The sequence below is a fragment of the Anarrhichthys ocellatus genome, unplaced genomic scaffold, assembly GCF_004355925.1.
Source record: "Anarrhichthys ocellatus isolate YVR2014 unplaced genomic scaffold, GSC_Weel_1.0 scaffold21, whole genome shotgun sequence".
Taxonomy (NCBI): domain Eukaryota; kingdom Metazoa; phylum Chordata; class Actinopteri; order Perciformes; family Anarhichadidae; genus Anarrhichthys; species Anarrhichthys ocellatus.
Genome location: NW_022280051.1, coordinates 3,126,148 through 3,150,725, shown reverse-complemented (window position 1 = coordinate 3,150,725; position 24,578 = coordinate 3,126,148). Strand labels below are relative to the sequence as shown.

Here is a 24,578-nt window from a genome sequence, read left to right as displayed (position 1 = left end):
GCGCTGCGTCTTAAAAGCTCTTAATGCTTCTCTATATTGGAAGAAGCATGATGTAAACACACTGTCTTTGCTTGCACATTCACTTTTTGCAAAAGTGCGTATAGCACAGAATAAAGATTAAACAAATAAACTGTTTGTCTGTACTGAGGTCAGCAAGTGAATTGAAACATGGAAGTTAAATAGTACAGATATAGTTCAATATATGAACTACTGAGCCAGAGGAAATATTAATATTAGGTATAATAATCTTTTTATCATGAAGGATGCAAACTTTCCTGAATGTGCCTGAATCTAATCGAGGTTTTCGAGTTATTGTTTTAGACACTTTCATCCAGAATTCTTTGATGGCTTAGAATATTGACATCTGAAGCCAAATTTAAAATGCTTTGCTTACAAATCATCAAAAACGTAACAAAGAAAAAACATAGTCCTTAACTCTGAGTAGTAAATCTTTCCCAGGTTTCTCCTATCGCTGTGGTTCATTGTGTATAAACTGTGTGAGTCTGCCCCCAAGTGTTGTAACTACACTACAGCCGGCTAAATCACAGTTGTAGCGGACCCTGCATTCAAGTTCTGCTCATAAAATAGTTTTAAATGGAAACAATTATAGCTATAAGTGATGGCGATAATTGCCAGTGTCCGTGTGTTTAAGTGTTTGTGGTCTGAAGTAGTTGTAGTAGCTCTTAAATCCTAAAACTCCCCATTTACTCTTATCAGCACTTTGTCTGGTCCTTCATCCTCGGAGTTCCGAGCGCATTTGAATGCAGCATTTCTTTATTCTTTATTTCATTTTCTTTATTTTTCTTTCTTTAAACATAATAAAATACAATCATACTACATATACACCTGTTATACTACAATAACAAAGCCGTGTGAGTGTTTTTAATTAAAGTACGATAAAAATAGAATTTGTATTATTATTTACATCAACGCGCGTTCACGTACGCGAGATCCGCGTTCACGTGTCGCCCATCAAACTGTCTCAACTTGAGTGAAGAACTTCGAGATCACTTTGTCGGTGTAATATCCGCCTAAACACGGATATATTAACCTGACGACTAGAAGGTAATGTTGTTTTTCTTTCTTCAAACAAAGTCAGACAAGCCTAAATGTATTTACACTTATTTTATTCACCTTTAAAGTTTATTAAGGAAGTAGATTTAGTCGGACGTATACTTAGTTTCTGTAAACTTCAAAAGTGGACTAACATTAGGTTGCATATATATATCTTATTTGTTACCTGTATGCCATAACATTATGTCCAATATTACTTCTTCTGCAATTACTTAACAACTTCCAATTATAACAGTAAAATATGATACAAAAAAAAAACAATTGATGTGTATAGAGAATCTTTAGTGTGTTAAAGTATTTAAGACTCTACAGGAAGTATTTCTCTTTAAAAGTATGTTGTCGTAATACTGTTTCATAAGGATTTTAGTGTATTTGTACGACATGAAGTACTGCTGTGTGTTTCATTATGGGGAAATGAAGCTTCGTGTTGAAAATAACTTCCTTTTTGAGACTTCAGCAAATGGATGTCAGAGCTTGTGGTTGCACATTAGTTTGTGCAGTGATAAATAGAGAATTATCTGTCAGTGCATATATAACAGTTGTGAATACATGATCATTAATAAGAGTTATATACTGTCTTCATTGTGGCTCATTATGTTTTACTTCCCCAGATGTGGAAGTCAGCCGTGGGCCACAATGTGACCATGAAGGTGGCTGCAGAGGGGGACGACTGGGAGACGGACCCTGACTTTGAGGTACTGTATACTTCCTGGAGATGTGTATCACGGTGAGGGAAAAGATGTCTGCGTCAGTCAAAGCATCTCTAAATGTATGTTTCAGAATGACATATCGGAGCAGGAGCAGAGGTGGGGAGCAAAGACCATCGAGGGTTCAGGGCGAGCAGAGCACATCAGGTAAGAGATGCATTATTTCTGTGTCTGAAAACGAACGATTCTTTAGATGATGCAGAGAAATGCAGACTGGGTGCCGTGTAGCAACAGGAAGAGGAAGTGAGAGCACAAGCTGTCAGACAGCAAGTCTCTCCTAATATGGGTAATATGATGACACTTTGACATCGTTCCAGGCAGTGGTGCTGAATGTAAGAATATGACTTAGAGATTGATCACAGATTTAGGTAAAACTTCCTGGAAAGTCAACAAACACTTATAAATGTGTGAGTAAAGTCATGACACTTTGAAATGCTTCTGTCTGAGAGAAAGCATGATGTAAACACACTGTTTACTTACGAGTCTATAAGTTGCTACCTGCTAGGTTGTGAAGAATCCCTTCAGCTGGTGTTTATCCTCCTCCAGCAGGGCACTTCATTTGTAACTAATTTATAGTTATTAAGTTCTTCAGGAAGACACTTTGGACCACTAACCATCTGGGACAACCTGAAGGGTTGTTAACTTTTACAACTCTTGACTTGATGCATTATTTGGTAGCGTAAAACCTTCGATCATCTATTAATATATTTCCAACATTTACAATTGCACGACTAACAAATAGAAAGGATAAACACCACTGGAGGGATTTCTCACAACACATCTAGAAATCATAAGTAAATTATTTATTTTTGGCCTTTAAAAAACGTCCTATTTTCTTTGTGCAAATGGCACATATTACTATCATTGTGTGTACTGTTGTGCATCTCTGTGTCAGTGTGTTTCACCACTGCGTGACCTGCCAGTGTTGCAGAGCTCAGAAACAATGTCACGATGGAGCACGAGCAGGGCAAGCAGCAGGATCAGACTCCCAAAGCGTCATACGGATATGGAGGGAAGTTTGGAGTCGAAAAAGACCGAATGGACAAGGTACAAGATACTCAAAACATGGTTAAAAGCTCCTCTTATTTACTGCCCTCGCTCACATAAACCGTATGCTGTGGGCTGAATCTCTTCATGAATGTAACTCTTCTCTCCAGGTGGCTTTGGGGAACGACTATGTGGCGCAAGTCGACCAGCACTCCTCCCAGAAAGACGCAGCACGAGGGTTCGGCGGGAAATTTGGTGTTCAGAAAGACCGCGTAGACAAGGTGAGAAGACAAGTAGAGCCCCCCCTCTTCTCAAAGAGACTTATTATTTCACCTTCACTAAATGATGTACGTGCAGAGTTTGACACTAGAAGACGTTTCTCTGTGCTCACCTTAAATCTCAGTTAAAAAACAGGTAACTACCAGCATGATTTTGTGACATTACAACTAGTTTTAGAGCTCATGATAGTCCAGAATGAAAAGTGGAAATCAGACACAAATAATTATTCAAAGCAAAGTTTAAAAAAAAAAAACTTTTGCAAACGATCCTTAAAGCAATATATGAACCTTAAATACCATCTCTGTGCTGTCTGTGCAGTCAGCCATGGGCTATGAATACAAAGGAGAGGTGCAGCAACATGCATCTCAGAAAGGTAAGCCGTCTGTCCACCTTCTCAATTACTGTACAACACTTTCCTTTTTAGAAGGTGCTGCGCAACATAATTTCTCTTCCCATCCGCGTGTGTTTAGATTACTCAAAGGGATTTGGAGGAAAGTACGGTGTGGAGAAAGAAAAAGTGGACAAGGCTGCGTTGGGATATGACTATAAAGGCCAGACAGAGAAGCATCAGTCACAAAAAGGTGAGCTTAAGTTGTAGCAATTGTCTGTTTGCACACTGTTTGCTTGACATTCGCTTTATTTAGCGTTTTATTTTCACCAGACTACGCCAAGGGATTTGGAGGAAAGTACGGGGTGGAGACGGAGAAGGTGGACAAATCAGCTTTGGGTTACGACTATAAAGGAGTAACAGAGAAGCACCAGTCACAAAAAGGTACGTTTACGTTGTAGCATTGACAGTTTTGACACGTTTTGGCCTGACATTGGATTAATCTTTGTTCGTTTCACGTTCAGATTATTCAAAGGGATTTGGAGGGAAGTTTGGTGTTGAGAAGGAGAAAGTGGATAAAGCTGCTTTGGGCTATGATTATAAGAGCGAGACGGAGAAACACCAGTCACAGAAAGGTGAGGAGACACACGCGTATATCTTAAAATATACTGACAGTATTATATAGTTATCGTACATCAGACTGATCAGATTGATCTCTGTTTAGATTATTCTGCAGGTTTTGGAGGTCGGTATGGAGTCCAGGCAGACCGCATGGACAAGGTCAGAATTACAGCTGCAATTATTCATTATTTTTTATTCATCTGGAGGTTTTGTAGGTAAACTCCGTAGGCCTTTTTAAAATTTGAATGGGTTTCATATCAAATCAGATATGGAGCCTTTTGGCATGAATGTTGATGATAATTGCCTATCTTGACCTTTTGTAACAAGCACATGTTCCTCTCTGTTGTCTCTTTCAGAGTGCAGCTGGCTTCTCTGACATGGACTCCCCTACCTCTGCGTATGAAAAGACAAAACCAGTAGAGGCCTGTAAGTTCTGTTTTTGTTTTGCTCACCACAATCAACTGCGCCATCTGTCTTGTAAAGCCACCGGTGCTGACGTGTTCCCATGTTCAAATGATCGGAAGCGGGGGCTGAGGTCATCGCTAATGCACCGTATTCATAACCATCTCTCTGTGTCGTGCAGCAAGTGCAGGTGCAGGAAAGATGAAGGCACGTTTCGAGAACATGGCCAAAGCTTCAGGTGAAGAGAACAAGAAGAAAGTGGAAGAAGAGAGAGCGAGGAGACAAGCCAGAGAGAGCAGAGAGCGAGAGGTGGCCAAACGCAGACAAGAGGTAAAAACGTGCTGAAAACACGTAAAGAGGTCATAATATTAAGTGACGGTCAATATGCACGTTAATGATTCTGTGTTTCCTGTAGGAAGAGAGCAGGAGAGAGGAGGAAATGTGTCCACCAACTGTTCCAGATGAGGCTCCAGATGAGGCTCCAGATGAGGCCCCAGATGTGGAGTATAAAATGCTGCCACCTGAAGTCCAACACCACATGCCAGAGATACAAGAAATACCTGAACCAGAACCAGACTCAGAGGTAAGACACACATTCATTTGTCCATTTAAACGTTAATAAGGCTGGCAATATTCTATATTTTTGTTTTTGTCAACAAAATCGATGACAGTCAACCAATATCTGAAAACATAGAAACAGAAACAAGAACAAAACAAACTGACGTTACAAGAGAGAGAAATAAGACAGAGTGTAAATAATCTCTCCCCATCACACTGTCAGTTCCCTGTTTATCTTCATCATCGTCATCCAGCCATATTTTAATATCTGGGTCAGTTTTCTTCCAGTATTAGTGAGACTTTCTTTTAAAATTAGTTTATTTGTTATGGACTATTTTCAGCTGCGTAGTGAGTATTTATAGTGTGTATTAATGTTATTTATTTTGTATAAAAATATAAAATACTCGATAGATGGCTAACATCTTTCTTAAGAAAACAAGGTGCATTTAGGGAAACAGGTTATGCTTTTACTGTGAAGTAGACAGAATTAGTTTTCACCCAGACGGTTAGAAGAGTCTTTGAGGGTTCTGGAAAAAACAGCCACTTGGCTCGGCGACTTGATCGTAATGGATGAACATGAAACTGGGGTCTTATGCTGAAGATGTTCTGTGATGTTTCCAGGAGGAACCAGTTTACGACGAGCCCCCGGCTCTGCCTCCTCGCTCGGACGATTTCCTCGACCTGGGTGCTCCTCCGCTGCACAGCGGGTCAGCAGCTGAAGAGGAGGATGAAGGAGAGTACGAGGAACTTGCTGACCCGCCTCTTCCTCCGCCGACAGGTCTGCGTCAGCTGTCAGTTACACGTCGAACCTTTTGCATATGAAACACTCGCTCATTTCAATATTGTATTTTACAGCTGACGACGACTATGAAGACCTGTCGAAGGGCACGCAGGCAATAGCAATTTATGACTATGAAGGAGGTAAGACACCTTTAGAGTTCTTCATTTTTTGACGTTTAATAATCATCCCTCAACATTTATGATGACAAATCCCCCCCCCCCCCCTTTCCCCACCCAGAGGCTGACGATGAGATCTCCTTCAACCCGGATGACGTCATCACCAACATAGAGATGATTGACGAGGGCTGGTGGAAGGGAGAGTGTCACGGATGCTTTGGCCTTTTCCCGTCTGCTTATGTTCAGCTGATGGAGTGAGCGACGGGTTCAGGGAGGTTGTGCACAAGCTTCACTTCGACTATCGCGTTTCTCAGGTTGTCCAGCAGAGGAAATTAATTTTAGCACTGTATTTATAGAATAAATCACAGAAAATAGCTTCTGATCAGCCGACTTCTAGTTTTATTGTGTAATATCTCACATAGGGTCTGTGGCAATGAGCATCTGACGGTATGACCGTATTAGTGACAAGGAGTTACATCTTTTATCTGCAATGAACTGATTGGATTGAATAAAATGTTCTAATGGAAAGCTTCTTCATCTTATTAAGCACCTTTAATTGATAAACTTCTCATTAGTGACAATTTACAGTAACTTCAGGGCTATTCACACATTAATTCATAATTTTGAATACATCTTCTATATGATTATACTGGCAGAGAAATGGGAAAAATATTCCAATTAATCCAAAGAATCTTAGAGTTACAACAAAGTGAGGGGAGAAAATGAGGAATGACGCAATGAAACAAAACCATTTGCAGTCTCAACCTCTACGCCTCAAGGCTGCACCAGTAATATTGATTTTAAACTCGTCACCCAGTCTTTATACAATAGTAAACAAAACCAGCCATAGATCTGTAGATGATTCTTTATCAGAGTATTTAAAAAAAAACAAAAAAAAAAAAACTTACATTGTAATAGAGAATATGACAATCACCTGCATTGCTATGATGAATTAAGACGAGCTAAAGGATATTTTGCACAAGTCTTAGTGTCTTAAAACTTGTCCGAACACGAAAATAAACCTGCTGTTCCATAAGAACAAACATTTTCCTGCAGTGAATTATTTTATAATATCAGACTCAATGCACAACCATGAATCTGAGCAGAATGAGATTCAACAGCAGAAATTCCACAGTTGTCATGTACAAAAGAATACATGAAATTATTTGCTTTTCCTGCGTCAAAAGTCTTTAAGGCGAAGCAAAGGTCTTTAGTTTTCCTCTGGTTCACCAAGCGATACCCTTCTTCTTCTTGCCCTGGGTACCTTTCTTTGCCATCCGTTTGCCTTTCAGTTTCTTGGCCTGCCGTTGATTCATCCAGCCAGGGTACTGACCATTTTCATCCAACAGAGTTTTCTTGTTGCGCTTGCTGTCCATATCCATCTTCCCATCTGTGACACGAAAGACGATAAACAAACAGGTTTCCCAAAAGCAAATGCACCAACAGAAGAAAGAAAGTGAAGTCTGTCTAATGCTGTGTGTATGATGTAAATAATTATCTTTCAAATGTTGTGTCAGGTTCTCAAGGAACCCAGGTTAATACCAAACATTATCACAATCTGTGGCTAAAACACAAATCCTCAGAAACCAGTTAAAAATGACCTTTTAGTACGAACACTTTGAAACACAACTGGAACAATACACAAAGATATCATCTGTCTCTCACTCACCGTCCCCCATTGCCTTCTCCTTGATCTCCTCAGCTGACACCACAGTGGCGATCTCCTGCATGTCAGTCATGACAACTTCTCCTTTCTTATCCAGACTCAGAGCTTGTTTCAGACGGGCCAGCTCCTTTGGAGCATATTTCTTCCTCTTCTCAGCACGCATCTTCCTCTTCCATTTGCTCCGGAGGCTTTTTGCCATTTTAGGGACGATCTGAAGAAACAAAACAACACACCAGTCTGGTTTAAACATTCTTATCCAATTCTTTCCCTAGACAGGAAGCAGCAGTATGAATACATTATGTTTCAGCTTGAGCAAAGTTTTCTATAAACCATGTTTATGAACTATTTATTAAGACACTATCAAAATAATACTCCTAAAAAGAGCAATTTTAGAGGAATGGTATGAGAAAATACAGCTCACAGGACATTTATAGTTAGATAATTATGAAGGATGGTATTAAAGGTGAGAAGTGACACAGTTATCTGTTCAGTCAAGATAGCAGTACAAGTTATTGCTTGATAGAAGTAGGTATTAACATAAAATAGGCTTCTAAAAGAGCTGGCTTTGGCCTTTAATGAACACTATTCACATGACGTAAGATCTTAGTTATAACATACGTGTCCACATAACCAGAATAATAAAGCTAACACTATACATTGTCGCTAATTCGTGATAGTGACTAATTATTAGTTAATAGCTACGGCTATAAATGTTACGGATACAAACCGTTTGCTAGCTTGTTAGCTATCAAAAGCTAAAGCAGCTCAAGTACGCACTTCAAAGCTAGCTAATACCGCATAATAAATCAATAAAGTGTATTAGCATTGTTCCATATGTTAACAGTAAACGGTAACTTACAGAAAAACTAGTTTAGCTGCTTAAATGTCCTCCGTAGACAGGCTAACACACACTCCGCTGCGTGCACGTGTTTACGAGTAAGAGAAGAAAAAAACCGATGACGCGTGTTTAAAGAAACAGCAACGTGATTGGCTGCTTCAGTCAATCTGAAGATCCTAACGTCTGATTGGCTGGTGATCTTGAACCAGGAAGGTCGAAGGATTATGGAATGTAAACAGGTTTATTTGACACCCAGGTATAAACTAAGCTGCTAAAAGTAAAGCAGTGTCTTTTAGCGCTGTAAAATAGTTTGTGTTTTTTGTTTTTTATTGGTCTCTAATTTGACAGATAGTCATGAGCAACTGTTCAACCAGCATGGCTCCTGCTCGCAGCTTCGGAACAGTTTGCAGCCCGCAGCTCACTTCTTCTTTAACACAGATGTGCAGCATGTTGGACACCGCTGCAGAGCAAATGATGGTCCACAAAGACTTCCAGGCAGCTTTTGAAACATGCGACAGAGGCCTGGAGAGTCTCGCCAACATGGAGCAAGAGGACAGCAGGTGAAAGTCTAAAATGCACCTTGAATCGGTTGAATGTGCCTCCCTCCCTGGCTTCCTGGTAATGTCACTGTGTGTGTGTGTGTGTGTGTGTGTGTGTGTGTTTGTGTTTCTGTGTTTTGTCTCCCCAGATGTGGAGATTTTAAGGCTGGTTTCTGCATCTTAGGGATTCAAGCACTGGCTGAGCTGAATCAGTGGCACGGTGTCTTCTCCTGGGTCCTTCAGCAGTACGAGCACCAGGAGACAATACCGGCTAAAATAATGCAGATGTGGTGAGTAGAGATGAAGCTTTTAGATCAACAGAAAATTATTCTTTGATTCCATCTTCTTAAATGTGAGATGTGGCAAATTTTGTCTGTTTTATATAATTTTTTATAACAAAAACAAGCGGATATTCTCATCTTTTAATTAATTTGATGATTGACTAATGAATTTACGACTGATCTTTTCAGCTCAATACAATATAATTTCTCTCTCGTGGCAGCATACTTCTTTACTCCAAGGTGGGAGAGCCAGCCTCGATGCAGGAGGCCACCAGAGTTTGGTTGCACTGCCCATCCAACAGCAGAGTAACGGGGTTCAGGACGGTGGCAGAGCTGTACCTCCTGCATGTCCTCGTGCCTCTTGGACACAGAGATGAGGCTGTGGAGCTGATCGTAGGCGAGGTTGGAAGCACTGCGTTCACAGAAGAACAGAGGCAGACGGCACTGGATGTTGTGGAAGAAAAAGAGCAACAGAATCAAGAACCGCCTCTAAATCCCGGCATCAGTCCAAACTCTGAGATCACTGCACATCCTGTCTCAACTCGAGGTCTTCAGCTCAGTCCTTATGACATGCATTATGCTAATTAATATAAGTGCAAACAATTAATGCATATTTTCTGATTGTGTTTGCGTTGTACAGGATCTGTAACCCGTAAACTTGAAGCCATGCTCAGGTTTTTGTACAGAAACGTGTTGGTGACTGGCTCTGGCTCATTCCCTCTCTGGAGAGTCTTCCTGGCTGCCCTCCTTCTCTACATGCTTTTTTTCCGCTTGGATCCAGGTTTGATTAAATCTTTCTTTGTAGCTCAGTTTCATCACAAGACTTTGTTGAAGTATGAAACATTTTACTGGAAATATATCGGTGTTTAAATAAATAAATCATTTCTTCCTGTTCTTCCCCTGCAGCTCTTCCATCTTCATTCATGTGGATTTCCAAACTTCTCCAACTGCTCAGACAGATGTGGACGGCCATGTTTGCACCGTACTATCAGGCTCTCACTCAGAGGCTGTGAAGGACTAGAAATCACAATATGTTTCGTTCATCATTTTGATTAATATGGTTTAGTCTCTTTTTCAAATTTCATGAAACCTGTGTAAATACCAGTTTAATTACTTATTTTGAATCCAAATAAAGATATTTCTATTAGTGTTTACTGTTTTCTGAGTCAGAAACCACTGACTTTTCATTTTGCCAGAATGCCTTTAAGCCAGGCCCTTGTGAGTAAATTGTACTTATAAATGCGGACGTCTGCTCAATTTGTGTGTGTATATTTAATTGAACAGTACATTTCAACATATTATCAGCTGATAATTACTATAATTATGCGGATTTGAACGGTTGAGATGACAAACCTTTTTATTATAAAACATTAAATAGCCTTTAGACACAAGTGTTATTGGCGACACAACGTGAGATAAAGGAAATATCACGAAATAATGTCGCCGAATTAAATGGTGCTTAGTTTAGATTTGTTTTGTGTTGTCTGTTGGTATATTCATATTTCACAGGCTGCGCAGTGCGCATGTCAACTTTTAGGTTTCGATTACGTCAAAGTGACGAGAAACTGTAAAAACGAAAGTGATCCTCAAGCTGCAGGTGTGACGGTGATGTTTACACTGAGGCGACAGACTAATACTGTAAAGCGAAACGTTTGACACCTCTTTTACCTGAGTAAACTGCTCCATGCTGTGCAGGACGGGTGTCTCTGCGGTTTACGTTTGTGTTCGTCTCCAGACCTTCAGGTAAAATTAACTTACTGTGTGAAGTGAAGTCTGCGTGGATGTCTGGAAGGATCTACCGTTTATTCTCATATCTTAGTGTGAGGGACCACTTCATTGGTAAGTGGACCACTGATTGAAAAATGTTTTTTGTTGATAAATGTGATTTAAATGTTACCAAAAGTACCCTGTAATACAATAGCCCTACAATGTACAGTATATTACTACCACTGTTTCTAAAGGATGTAGTTGTGTTGGACTGCATTGTGTTGGTGGCTGTAATATATTTGCTTCTGTACAGTATGTAAATAAGGTGAAAAATGAATTAACGTAAAACCTTAACCGAGTAACACAGAAAACAAAAGAAGTAGTTGCGTGTTTTATATTGCTCTGGTGCCACATTATAAAGTAACTTCTAGGGTGCCCCTCCAGTAGAGAAAACGTAATGCAGTGCCATACAGGCTGCCCTAAATGCTGGAAAACTTAATGTGCAGCTGGTGCCCTTTTTATTTTTTCGCCCCTGCCCCTCAGACAACCTGAGTCGGGCACTGCAGGCTGGTTTTAAAGGGAGGAAAAGTTCAAATATTCCACTTATTTTTCACAAATGTTCAGGGTGTAAAAAAATAAAAGTGTTTACTCTCTGAAGCTCCTTTGGGAATCCCTGAGGGTCTCTAGGCCCGTCAGGTTTTTGCACTGTAGGTCTAGCGACCCCACACAGTCATCTGTTAAAACATTATGGTTAAATTAAAATCTCCATGGGCCCCACCGCAACCTGTAACAATGCAGATACATACACACAGTGTGTGGTTTCTTCAGTGAATGTCCTACTATTACTGCATTTCACACAATTATTTTTCTCTTCACAACCAATAAATCCCTCACGTGTGCAGCGATGGCATAGAAAACAAAATACTGACCTTGGATCTGTGTAAAATAAACATCTCCTGTACATTGGGCCTTAAATCAACGAACCAAACACGTCTTTCTCACTCTGTCTTCTATCAAATGATTGATTTGTTTATTTGAATTCAATATAGAGAGGTAGGTGTTCTGTGCAGCTATATTTACCTCTAGCATCAGGACTTTACTGTTACATTTTATTTTCACACATGTGAATGCCCGCTGGCACTCTGGGCCTCTACGGTAGGTGGGCCGTGGATAACGTGCTTGGTTCAAGTTTTCACAAACAGGATTATTTTAACATTTCTGATGGTTTGTCACAGGAATGAGAGGCCTCTCCAACTACAATCTGTCCTGCTGTGTGAACACTTTACTCCAGACTTTCTCTGCTACCTGGGAAATAGGAGACCTACTAGACAAGTAAGAAAATCAAGCTGAAATTGGGCTATGAACACACTGAGATGACAAAAAGGGGACAAGCTAATTTACTAACACATAACACAAATTAAATTAGGACTTACATTTTGAGCTCCCCCATGAATTCTGTAGTTGGATCAGACCAATTACCACACCTGTTAACTTACCTGTTTTAACTTACCTGTATAAAGGTAAGTTAAAACTATACACTCTCTGTCTTGTTGGAGGATTGCCACATCAGTACACAGCTTAGTAACATGACAGAACCTAAAGCAGGAAGAACTTTTTACTAATAACACATTAAGTCTGGTTAATGTTTATATTAACTTGTAAATTATTACCATGAACATCAGTAACAGGGCAATACTACTATTTTTCATTGGAGGGATAGATAACTGGTTGTTATGTGTCCTCAACTGTATATCAACAGTACAATGAAGAATGTACTGTAATACTTCACGATAAATATACAGACTTATAAAATGACAGCAACCTTGAGAAGTAAAGAGGGGAGTGCACATGTGTCGATCTGAATTCAAGACTGCTTTTCTCAGGTACAAAAAAAAAAAGAAGATGAATTAAGGTTTATGAATTGCACAAGGTGGGAAGCAGCTGGTGTGAGAGCGGGCGGTCGTAACGTCCCCCTGCAGCTAAAGAGAGTTCTCACGGCCATGAAGAGCGACCGTCCTCACCCGGCTCCTCATCGGGACTTCCTCCACTCTCTGGATAGCAACTGCGTTAGACGTAAGGAAAAAACAAGCTTGCAAAATGTTTAATACCGTTGTGGTGTATCTTACAACTTTTGACAATGTTTTGCAGTTTATATGCAGCATGATGCTGATGAGGTCTTCCTCGCTATCTTGAACTTGATGCAACTGCAGATGGATGACAAACCTCTGGTTGGTCTTTAATCATGAATATTCGTTATTTTTCCACCTGTATGTGCATCATCCATAATGTGCTTGCATTTGTTTTCTCTGCCAGGCTCTTCAAATCCAGAATCTGTTCAAGATTTCTGTGGAGACGTACGTGGAGTGTTTAGACTGTACCGCCGTCCAGACTCTGACCAGCTACATGCTCAGCCTGCCTCTGCACGTAAAGGAAGATCACGATTCTCTGGTGCCGTTTCTTTTTTCTTTTGATGTGGATTGTTTTTAAGAAATATTTAAACTTTTTGGGAAATATATCATTATATAATTGTCTGTTTAACCAAAATTAGATGAGAAGATCAACACCACTCTAGTGTCTGTACGTAAACTTTGAAGCTACAGCTTTCAGCCGCTTAGCTTAGCATAAGTACTGGAAACAGAGGGAAACACATTTTGCAAAATCCACTTTTCAGCACCTCTTATGCAGACTAATCAAATGTCTTATTTAATTCATACAAACACGGAAGAGAAAAACTAACAATTTGTGGTTTTACAGGAACGACAAGCCTACACGAAGAAATTGTCTTGCACATACAGTAACTGCACACAATGTTTGACTGTTTTTGTACAGATCAAACACAAGATACAACACATTAAATTGTGAGATTTTGAGGTGCTGGTAGGTGATTTTTAAAATGTGTTCCCAGTACTTGTATGCAAAGCATATAGGGGGGTTATGCACTAGATTATTTGTCGGCCAGGGGCAGTTTCTAAGAAATAGCCCAGAATATAACCTATAACCTAATGATCTGTCAATTATTGGGCATCAGGGGTGCGTGAGAGTGGTCTCAATCTTTAACTCTCGTCAAGAAAGCAAATAGACTAATTTCTCAATATGTCAAACTGTTACTGTTACCCTTCCTGAAGTCAAACTAAAACGTATTATGTACATGAACTTTTTCAGGAAGGCTGCATGAGCTCCTTCTTTCAGCATCAGGAGCTAAGGGGCATAAATTGCTGCTTTTGTGCAACATGTGAGAAGAAGACTCCATCTAAACAGGTGAGGTTCGAGTTAAATGCTTCCCAGAAAGTATGAACCACCACAGTGGAAACATCTTTTTTTCTTTCTCAGGCTGTCAAACTGCTCTCCCTGCCTCCTATCTTGTGCGTGCACCTGAAAAGGTTTCGGAATTACGGTGGTTACACCAGAAAACTTGATTGCAGGGTTACCTTTCCCGAAACCTTTGACTTCGCTGAAACCCTCAAAGAAGCGTTCTCGTCAGACTTTGCTGAGGTACTTGAAATGAAAATGATTATAATAATATCTACACATTATATCTTTTGCCATCCACAACTTTATTTGTTCTTCCAGAATGACTGCAGGTACACATTGCATGCAGTGGTAGTGCACTCTGGATCTGCAACGTGTGGTCACTATACTGCCTACGTTCGTGACAGGGTGAACCAGCGCTGGTACTATGCCGACGACAGCCACGTAGGACTGGTACGTCCGATCTGACAAAATCTGTCTCACTTGAATGCAATTGATTTCTGGCTTGTACTTGTTAAATATTATAAAAAATCTATATTTCTCACTTCATGTTAAAACCTCAATGTATAGTTAGACATGAAAGCTCTCATGTAGATTTTAAATAAATACAGCATATCTTTAAGGTTCAGTGTGTAGGATCTGGCGGCATCTAGTGGCGAGGTTGCAGATTGCAAACCTGTGTGCAAAGCGTGTAGGAGAACTACGGTGGCTGATGTGAAATAGTGAATGGCCCTATCTAGAGCCAGTGTTTGGTTTGTCCGTTCTGAGCTACTGTAGAAACATGAATCCGTGAAGAGGACCCGCTCTATATGTAGATATAAACACCTCATTCTGATAATACACTAAAGATAACCTACTTAATACTATTATATTCCATTTCTGCCAATAGATACCGCTTAATGCTACACACTGTACCTTAAGTATAAGTTAAAAGTATAAAAAGCACATGATATGAAATGTTGTATCTGAAATTGTTTTGTGGTTGCTCCCTAAAACCATTAAGGAAAGGGGAAAAATAGTTTTAAATCTCCACTTGTTCAAGAGGGATTTTTGTATAACTGTAATACAGCTTTCTGCAAATGTGTGACTCATTTGGTCTCTGATTTCCAACACATAGGTCTCCTGGGAAGATGTGAAGAGCACATATGGAGGACATAGAAGGTAATTGCTCAACATAAGTTTTTCATGTCTTGCTCTTCTTATGGGAAGAGTCTTAGCTATAGATGAGAAGATTAATACCGCTCTTATATTTGAATGGTAAACATGACGCTGCAAAAGGATAGTCTGGCTCTGTCTTTATGCTAAGCTATGTTAGCTAAATTCGCTAAGATGAGTTCTTCCTCCTCCCTGGCTTAGCGTGACCGTGGAGTGCCTCAGGGTTCTGTCCCGGCCTCCAGTTGCTTTCACAGTTTTTCAAATTTGTATTAATAACAATTAAAGCCTTACATTCTTGACTCCCGCTGCCATCAAGCAACTTTTATCTTTTTACTTGCGGAAATGGCTTCAGATCTTTAGACAAAGCCTCATTGTCTTTTCCTCATTGAAGATTAAAGACTAAAGGGCTTTTAAACTTTTTAAACTCATAAACAGAGGACATCCGTCTAGTCTATCAGGTTGTCTTGTCTTTCAGCAGCTTTTAGCAAATGTTTGTTTGTTTTTATTGTACTGAAATGTGTTCCTTTCATACATTTTCTGCCTTAACTCGTAGAAGCATAACTTTGCTTTGTACATTTCAGTCTGCAAACCGTTTATTGCTGTTATTTCTACAGACACACAGCATACATGTTAATGTACAGAAGAGGTTCGAAAGAGAAAGGACAACAGCCTGAACTCTCTGGCTGAGTGGATGGACGCAGATGATTTATACCCGAGGTTGTGGTGCAATATTATATCTATAGGAATTTATAGGAACATAAACATTTATTTGCTTAATTTACTGTATTTTTAAAATTGTATTGTACATGGTGTGTGGCCGTATATTTAATGATTTTTCGGAGCTCATTCAGATTGTACTTCAGCACAGTAATGTCTGACAAACACCAACAGGTGGTGACAAAGACTCAATACACTGATGGGTTTTCCAACCTCAGACCACACACACACTGAACACACTCAGTGGGGGGGGGGGGGGGGGGGGCATGGTTTGAGAAGAATGCTTAGCTTAGATATTCACTGTTTGGGGGGAAATACCTGCTATTGGACTCAGTGTTAATTTTCCTGACACTTTTCTCATTTGGGCTGCCAAAAACAACACCAAAAAAAATCTGTTATCTTATGTATTGCTTTTTTTTCACTACCTGCAGAACCTTTAATATGAGGTACAAAACCTGATTTGGAATGACGCACCTTAATGTTTATTACTCTTATTGATGCATCAACACCAGCACATCTCCACCTGTGTTCAAAATGAATGCGCTCTAACGCGCACAAAATGAAAAGCCTGTTCTGTATGTAAAAAGAGGTTAAATGTCGCCGTTAAAACCACAGTGCTCAAATGCTTGGAATAGGCTGTCAGCAGAGCCACTAAAGTTCCCATTCGCTTCGCCAAGAGTCGGGGGACCGTGTGAAACGGTACCGATGTGCTGCAGAGCTCTGACAGAATGGAACATGTCTGCACGGTGCCACAGGCAGCAGGCCTCATGCTTAGTCATCTCGCTGTCTTGAGGCACAGGCCGAACTTTCTGTATATAGGGGGTATCTTCTTCCCACATTTGCACCAAAGACCAGGCTAGATGCTTATGTGTCTAGATTTGAGTCAGAGTAGCACTGAGATCTCATCTGATCTTTTGACTTGTATAAGCAAGAAGCTGACATTAATAAGCCCGTTGACGTATACTGAGAAAAAGCAACTTTACATGATAACAAACACTGAGATTAGCGGGTGCTTGGATGGATTTACATGCAATATAATGCATTATCTTCTAGTTGTGGAATACATGCTCAGATCATTTAATAAAAGATGCTACAAGCAGATTATGTCAGATTATCATTATTACTGTGTCGGCAGCATTTTAATGCTTTAGCTAGTCAAGCTAATTTTATATACTGTTGAGTAGTTTAGTCTATGTCCTGCATCATGTTTTATTTGTTGACTATCTGAATCTGCAAACTTTTTACTTAAGCTTTCAGGTTTCAGTCTGACATGTTGTATGAAGTGAATTAGTTACCTTCCACTACCTAATACTACTCAGTGATTGTATAAAAGGCACATTTGCGATATGCATCCCCAAGTAGGCCGACTGAAATGTTTGAAGAAACATCAAAGAACTGATTCTTGTCTTTGTAGGGTTTTGATTAATAATTAATGTTGTATGACCATGTGTCAAGTTAGACGAATACCTGTCTTATACCGCCCTGACTTTGATCACAACACAGACACGAACAACATCATGATATGGGCAGCACGTCCCGAGGCCACACGAATAAAGTCCGACTGAATGTCTGGACGTCTTCGCTTCTTTCCCACCACGTGTCTCTATTGTTTGCAGGTGAGCTCTGGCCCGTGGATGCTGTTACTCAGACACTTTATGGCAGATCATAATCTCTGTAATTTAGTTTTTAGCTCTTTATCTCGATCAGGTCTTAGCCAGTCAGCCAAGGACACCTAGTGCTCTATTGGTTTGGCACATCATCTTGCCAGCAGTGATAGTGATTGGCACAATAAATCAGTATACTGAGGCAGATATATGGTGTGAATGTAGTCCCAGTGGGCAAGTATGCTTTAATGATATTTCTCAGGCTTTGCAGTGTGGCAACACATAAACTGTTTTTTTTGGAGAAGATTCATTAATGCTTCTTTGCCATTGTTGATGTGTGTTTACCAGTTACTAGGTGAGCACACCAGTGATGCATCGAGAAGAAAATGGAATTTGGCTATTTGAGAACTCTAAAAATGTTCCCTTTCTTGTGTGGAGGATTTCCCTGCCTTAGATAAGTGCTTGTGCCTGACTTGAATTTTTTCACAAGTGACAGCCAGACAGCAAGTATTCCAGCCCTCCTCTTTTCTATTTGATGTTATTAACCACCAATATGTCATTTCATGTCATTTGTCAAAGAACAGCCCTCATAATGTTCTACCACACAATAATTCAAATGCAAAGAACATGGCTGTCGATTAGTTTTAACATTGAGGTATTTAAGGTTAATTCAGGAGCCCAAAATATACCTAATAATGCACATACTTTACTTTATATGTGGATAACCTACATGACATGCAAGGGGAGGATATCTACCAACATGTCCTTTTTCAGCAAGCTTGTCCATTTTAACTAGACCATAAGGTATAAGAAACGGCACTAGGTTTGTGTCTGTCCATCTACTATATCTATATTAAAGTCAACACACTATACCTTATACTTGTAGTACACAACTCTGTTTTGTAGTTGCTGCAATTGTACATGTTACTTTCATGGAATTCATTCAAGTGTATACGTATGTGCTGTTTATCTTGTGATAATGTTTCATGACATGTCTCAACCCATGCATGAAAAATCAAACCATGTAAATGAGCCACATTCCTCAATTTATCTGTTCTCTGTTCACAGCTATTCAAACACGAGCTTCATGTTAGGTCAATTATAGACTAGTTTATCGCATCATACGTTTCCATGTCGTAATAAAGTGAAAAACATCACTTTATAACAATGAACTTTTCACATTGTAACGTGATGCAGATCTGTTTTGGTTTTCATGGCCTTGCAGCAGTATAGTTCCATACATGAAAATTCTTTGTATGATAAAACAAAAAGGTGAACTCAAAAGAGTGCAGATGCCCGCTAGGTGCGTCTGCAGCAGTACTGGTAGTCCCGTTAGCTGTTAGCCAAACAAACTGCAAACTGTTATCCCTCACTGTGGGCGTAGAGTAGTGGATGGGGGGTCTGAGATGCACTCAGCTGTGTTATCACTAGTGGCCCCTGAGAGGAGTAGGTTGGCAGTCAATGGCAGTATAAAACAGGCAATAAAAGGTGTTTCAAGAAAGTGTCGGTCACAGCAACCACGAGAGGTCCTTGAGCATGCAGCCATAACTGGGCAACCAAAATATTATGCAGTTTGCTGCAGCAGAATGCGAGATTAGCCATGGACACTCACTCAGTCACGGACGCACGCAACCGATGGCATGATTCTTCTGGTTGCTTTTTGGCTTTGTAGGGAAGTGCAGCTACCATTTTCATTCAGAATTTACTGTATTCATCTTCTGGTTTTGTTTTTACAGCCTTAAAAAGGAAGTCAACTCATTCATGCAATGTCTGTACACAGTTCCCCTTTTCTGCTCATGACAGAGATTGTAATGGTGACTGGTCTTGTTGGCGTATTTGCAGGAATGCTCCCCTATGAGATGACTGTGTAAGGGAAGATGTTTCCCCCATATTTTCCAAACCAAGACCCTTTCTTACTGCCCCCCATCTGCTCTTATCCTATACAACCTAATCTCACAGCATATCTCTACATCCCTCAGGGGTGGCAAAGCAGCTGAGCACACACAGCCATCCTTTGGTTACATACAGACATTTCAAATAGGAAATGATTCTCTTTCGCTCTTTCTGTGTCCAAAGTCCAGGCCAAGTGATCATAGTGAAATCTGCTTTTTGTAAATAGTGAATGTCTGCTGCATGACTTAAATATGTCCTCTTATATATCAAAACAAAGGGAAATCAGATAAAGGAGCAAAGAGCTGAAAATGTATCTGCATATTTCTTGATAAAAATAAAATCCTGCATAATTCAAATGACCCAAATTCCTAATTATTGTCATCTTAGAAAGTTTGCCTGTGATGTGCTTTGATTTGTGACCTGTGACACTCACCTCTAATTTCAAAAAGGCTACCGTTGGCTTATATTTATGTCGTAGCGGTGTTTCTTAGCTTTAGGTGTTAACACACACAACGGTCTGTGATATACTGTGGCGATTTCACTGGAATTTGTAGTATGAGCGGCCGTGTTGAGGAAAGAAGCCTTATCTTTCCCCAGTGAGTTCAAATAATCTCCTCTCTGGTGGGAGAAGGGGAGTCTGGTGAACACAACGTTTGCCTCTCTTTACGTGTTCAGTTGTCCTCCCCGAGATTCTTGGCAGTCTGAGCGCAATAAATTCAACATCTGCTGAGTTTTCGAGGAAAAAAGGGATGTCGAACAGGCAAACTGCTATAACTGAACTGAAAAGAAAAAGTGCGGTTGAAATCTGGTTTGGTTTGGACCAAATGATTCACTTTCATTTTGGTCGGCTCAAAAGTGACAGTAGCATTTAGTAGCTAATGATACGTTTTCGATATCAGTTATATTTCAGGTTATTTATATTTGTTCTGAACTGGACTTCCAACCGAGCGGAGTTGGCGGCATGTTACAGATGTTGGTTCTCACAGGAGGTGAGCGGAGGCCCCCCTCGGTAATTGTGGTCATGACATGCGGGGACATATGACCTGACGCCCCACCCTTGTCTTCATAGCTCTGTCGTTACCCTTCAGTTAGCGTCTTATCTCAGCTCCTTATCATCAGACTCAGGATCCACAGAAGATCAGCTGTCGTCTCGGAAGCCCGGCTGCTCGGGTTACAGGTGAAATGGCTTTACTGACGGGGCCCAGGTAACCGTCTCTCAAAGCTCCTGCTCTGACATGTACGCCACCATGTTTCTGCACCTCCACAACATTTACGATGCGATATGCTGTTATTCTGCACATGCTGTGCTGCAGAATCACAATTGAAAGTCACTCAAATTAACTCTTGTTGTGACCTGTTGGGATCAAACGTCATCAGATAGTATCATAAGGAATCCTTATCTTCACACGGCTTTCCTCAAATTAAAATCCTCCTCCTCTGGTCTCTCACTATACAAGAATGAATGGAATTGCACCTTGAGGCAAACCGCTGCCTCACCGGTCCAGCTCTCAGCCAGTGATAAGCTCATAACAACCTGTTAACTGTTGCAGACACCCATTTCTGCTGTGCTTGTGCATGCATGCCAATCAGTTGTTAGATCAGCGCTCCAGTTAATTATTTGAACAGTAGGAGGAAATGCTGACAGGGGAAGAGCTCATAACGAAACTGGCCTGGTTGCAAATGATGCCGTTTTTTTTCTCTTCTCCTTGTTGCACCGTGTCATGTTTTGGAGACTTGACCCGGGTTCTGCTGTTCACTCGCTCTGCAGTATGGGCTGGGCACCTTGAGAAGTGAGCTATCCATTGTCAAGCATCTTTGACCTGCTCTCTCCTTCGGCCTCTCCTATTTCCGCACAAAGACTCTCTAATGCCAGGTAGCTGGCTCTGGCATTCCTGTTGCATTCCACCATGGGGAAGTTGCTGGGATCAGGATGAAAAATGCCTGAAACAAAGGCCTACTCTCATTCACAGGGTTTAGGGTTCTGTGGGAAAGTCCAGGCAGGACAGAGGTTGGATGGCAGAGGAATGCGATGCGGGGCATAGCTCACACAGTCTCTATGGCGTGGACCCAAAGACGAATTGACAAGGTTGAGGTCTTCTTACAGAGAGGAGTCCGCCCTCATGAGAGAGGATGGTAGGCCACTGGATGACTGCAGTCATTTATCATGTTTACAGACAGTCAGGTCATCCATTCTGCTGGCATGATTGGTACGACTCTGATTGGATGTCTGGGTGGAAGCTCCATTCGTATCGTCTCAAACCTGACCATCTCCACTGCACATTTTTCTGCATTATTTCCATTTATTCAATAGCGACAGAAAGAGATGGACCCTTAATGCAAAAAAAGCAAACAGTTTGGCATCATCATCATCATCTGCGGAGCCCTTTAAATGTGTTAGCAGGCCCTTTGGGAGGTCCTGTTTTGACACATTGCCATAAAGATCCCCAGTTGTGGACATTGCGATTACATGGTCGTTGCCACTCAGCTGATAATAAACAGCCTCTCTTATCATTCATTAATCGTAAATTATTACACTGATAGCTTTTTCATTTGTAAAAGGTATGAAGTAAATTCTTTCACCGCCTCATGCTGAGGTGAAGCGCCTGACCTCGCTGCTACCCCACCCTCCCCTGAGTCGTATCTGAACCTCGGCTTGTGAAGATTTAGTGTGGAATTTAATGTCAAAGCCTTTTTCACTCTCCCACAACAAATAACCAACAGATATTCCTGATAATGCATCTTCAGCTACGGGGGAGAGAAGGGGCTTGGAGATGAGGGAAATGTAGGAACTTTAAGCTGTTTGTTGACACTTTTGCAGGCCAAACTCTTTTCTATATTAGTGGGATTTAATGATCAAAGACGACAGGTAATTATTTAAAAGAATGGCAAGGTTGGTCGGTCAATCCATCGCTTTGGTTCAGACTGAAATATCTAAACAACTATTTGATGGATTGCCATGACATTTGGTACAGACATTCATGTCCCCGTCAGGATGAATTGTAATCACTTTGATGACCCATTTTCATCATCAGGTTAAAATTGCCATTGCTCCAGTTCTTTGGTTTATGTCTGAATACCTGCACAACTAAATCAGTCTCTAAATAAGATGCTTAATTAACATGGGAAACATTATACCTGCTCAACATCAACATGTTATTGTGAGCATGTTAGCATGTTGATGTTAGCTCACAGTAACTTTGTGCCTAAGTACAGCCTCGGCTGTAGCCTCCAATCAAAACTGATGTATTGAATTTGGAAATAAAACTCTTCCTCCGCTCTCATCATCGTATAACCCACACAGACTAAAACTGGCCTTTCTGAATGTATACACAGCTAAAATAATGCTAACAGCAGTGGTTTGTATTTCCCTAACTACGTAACCACAGATCACAACAGCATGCAGGAAGACTTCCTGCGTATTGTCAGCATGAATAGCATCAGTAAATAATCCTGCAATATCCACATTTCACGACTCGCAGCTTTCTTTACCTGTAAACAATGTCCGTCTCCACACATGAATGACTTTGGGCAGTTGTCGATAAACCTTTTTCCTTAACGGTATTGTTTGACTTGATTATTTCTCATGTAGATAAAATCACAGCGGAGCACACGTAAACAGTTAAGGCTGCCATTTGTTTATACTCTGAGCTGTGGCCTGCTATTGGCTCCGGCTCTCCAGAGTCTACACGTAGCGTGTGGTTGTAGGGTGTTGGAGATGGAGTATGTGGGGAAATGAGAGGAGATCTGTTGCAGCCCACAGGCCCCTTCAGATTCTCTGATGTGGCTTCAAGACTTCCTAGAAAATGCAAGGCCTTCTGGGATAGCACTTAAGTAGTCTCCAGAGTTTTGCGAGCGTGTGTTTTCGAGTGAATGAGTACATGGGCTTGTATCTTAGAGTATCGAAGTGTCTTTTCTGCCTGCGTACCTGTCAAACTCTCTCCTTTGATTTGTGAGGACACAGTTGGCTGATTGTGGCTTTTCCAAAGAACGAGGGAGTGCCGCTTCAAAATGAAAAAGGTCACAGCAGACTATATCACGCAGGTGATTTTTCTGACGGGTAGGGCGTGTTGATAACAAATAGGTTCTGTCTCTGAAACCTCACTTCCGCCTCACCTCTGTGAAATGCACAGGCTTCAAAGCACAATGGCAATACCACTGCTTTCACATGGGCTGTTATCAGTGTTATTCAAACAAGGTGCTCTTATCTTCTTTATCTCCAGTCTGTTGCACTCCTAACAGGCTGTGATGCATTATGGGCTACTTTAATGGATAATAAGTGAGTTGAGATGAAGAAAAATGTTAATGTTGAGGGACATTCAATACCATTTTCATTTTTTTCTTTTTTCTTTTATGCTTTCCTGCTTTTCGTTAAGTGAATAAGGCTGCTGAGAGGCCCGGCCCCTCTCATCTGCAGCCTGTTATGGCGGAGCGGGAGGATGACATCATATTGGTCTCGGAGAGGCAGCTGGTAATTGGCCCGCTTTCCTCCTCCTGCGGCACGGGCCAAACAGAACACACAAGTGGAGCTAGGCAATGCAAGTCAGATGCACCGGATTTTTCCAAGAGAGGCTGGTGGGGCCTCAGTGCAGACCGAGAGCCAAGAGGCCTCGAAAAAGGGGCACACCGATCCAACTGTAAATGTCAGAAATGAATGAAGGGCCTCAACTCGAAATGAAATTGGATATAATGCGCCCCAGGCCTGCCTCTTTGATCTGCTGCACAGTCCACTGCTGTAGTCGTCTGGATAACTGCGCCTGTTCTCCGAGATATGACATTGCAAAAGCATTTTCATGTGGACCTTTTGTGGGAGCCAACGTCGATGAGCTCTCATCCCACACAAAGTTCCATTACAGTGAGGCTTAACTGCTGCACCTCTGTGCTGCAGAGGAGCCAGTGATTGTTTGTAATATTGAAATCAGGGTGCAATCTCAAACATCTGGCAGTAAGGTTTAACCTCTGCAGGTTTAGATGTGTGTCATGTAGACAAAAATCCCAACAGCAGGACATGCAATCATTAGTGTTTTTATGCAGCTATTTGATGTGGCAGCGTGAGTGAAGCCTAATTGTTTGCAGTGG

At 40.9% G+C, this 24,578-nt stretch overlaps 4 protein-coding genes across 6 annotated transcripts; 3 read left to right on the top strand and 1 right to left on the bottom strand.

The window, feature by feature from the left end:
• Positions 1–973: 973 nt before the first annotated feature.
• On the top strand, positions 974–6,381 carry hcls1 (hematopoietic cell-specific Lyn substrate 1). 2 transcript variants are annotated; one of them, XM_031859023.1, is made up of 16 exons: positions 974–1,065; positions 1,686–1,769; positions 1,855–1,928; positions 2,705–2,828; positions 2,939–3,049; positions 3,366–3,420; positions 3,518–3,628; positions 3,709–3,819; positions 3,900–4,010; positions 4,100–4,155; positions 4,353–4,422; positions 4,580–4,728; positions 4,814–4,981; positions 5,578–5,734; positions 5,812–5,877; positions 5,975–6,381. In XM_031859023.1, exons 2-16 carry the CDS (start codon positions 1,686–1,688, stop codon positions 6,109–6,111), a joined length of 1,584 nt encoding a protein of 527 aa, XP_031714883.1. In that variant the 5' UTR covers positions 974–1,065; the 3' UTR covers positions 6,112–6,381. The 2 variants fall into 2 exon arrangements, with proteins under 2 accessions (XP_031714883.1, XP_031714884.1); XM_031859024.1 differs by lacking the exon at positions 3,709–3,819.
• A 323-nt stretch (positions 6,382–6,704) lies between these two features.
• On the bottom strand, positions 6,705–8,465 carry llph (LLP homolog, long-term synaptic facilitation factor). The gene is made up of 3 exons (XM_031859029.1): positions 8,379–8,465; positions 7,523–7,730; positions 6,705–7,243 (listed from the first exon to the last, which is right to left on the bottom strand). Exons 2-3 carry the CDS (start codon positions 7,716–7,718, stop codon positions 7,080–7,082), a joined length of 360 nt encoding a protein of 119 aa, XP_031714889.1. The 5' UTR covers positions 7,719–7,730; positions 8,379–8,465; the 3' UTR covers positions 6,705–7,079.
• Positions 8,466–8,558: 93 nt separating this feature from the next.
• pex26 (peroxisomal biogenesis factor 26) lies at positions 8,559–10,428 on the top strand. Its single transcript, XM_031859028.1, has 5 exons — positions 8,559–8,917; positions 9,046–9,186; positions 9,399–9,724; positions 9,818–9,958; positions 10,084–10,428. Exons 1-5 carry the CDS (start codon positions 8,712–8,714, stop codon positions 10,188–10,190), a joined length of 921 nt encoding a protein of 306 aa, XP_031714888.1. The 5' UTR covers positions 8,559–8,711; the 3' UTR covers positions 10,191–10,428.
• Positions 10,429–10,761: 333 nt separating this feature from the next.
• On the top strand, positions 10,762–19,853 carry usp18 (ubiquitin specific peptidase 18). 2 transcript variants are annotated; one of them, XM_031859026.1, is made up of 10 exons: positions 10,762–11,016; positions 12,120–12,216; positions 12,815–12,957; positions 13,033–13,112; positions 13,198–13,332; positions 14,047–14,142; positions 14,215–14,376; positions 14,455–14,586; positions 15,251–15,294; positions 15,903–19,853. In XM_031859026.1, the coding sequence occupies exons 1-10, from the start codon at positions 10,959–10,961 to the stop codon at positions 15,973–15,975; spliced, it is 1,020 nt and encodes a 339-aa protein (XP_031714886.1). In that variant the 5' UTR covers positions 10,762–10,958; the 3' UTR covers positions 15,976–19,853. The 2 variants fall into 2 exon arrangements, with proteins under 2 accessions (XP_031714886.1, XP_031714887.1); XM_031859027.1 differs by lacking the exon at positions 10,762–11,016 and having other exon boundaries at positions 12,150–12,216; positions 12,768–12,957.
• Positions 19,854–24,578: the final 4,725 nt, after the last annotated feature.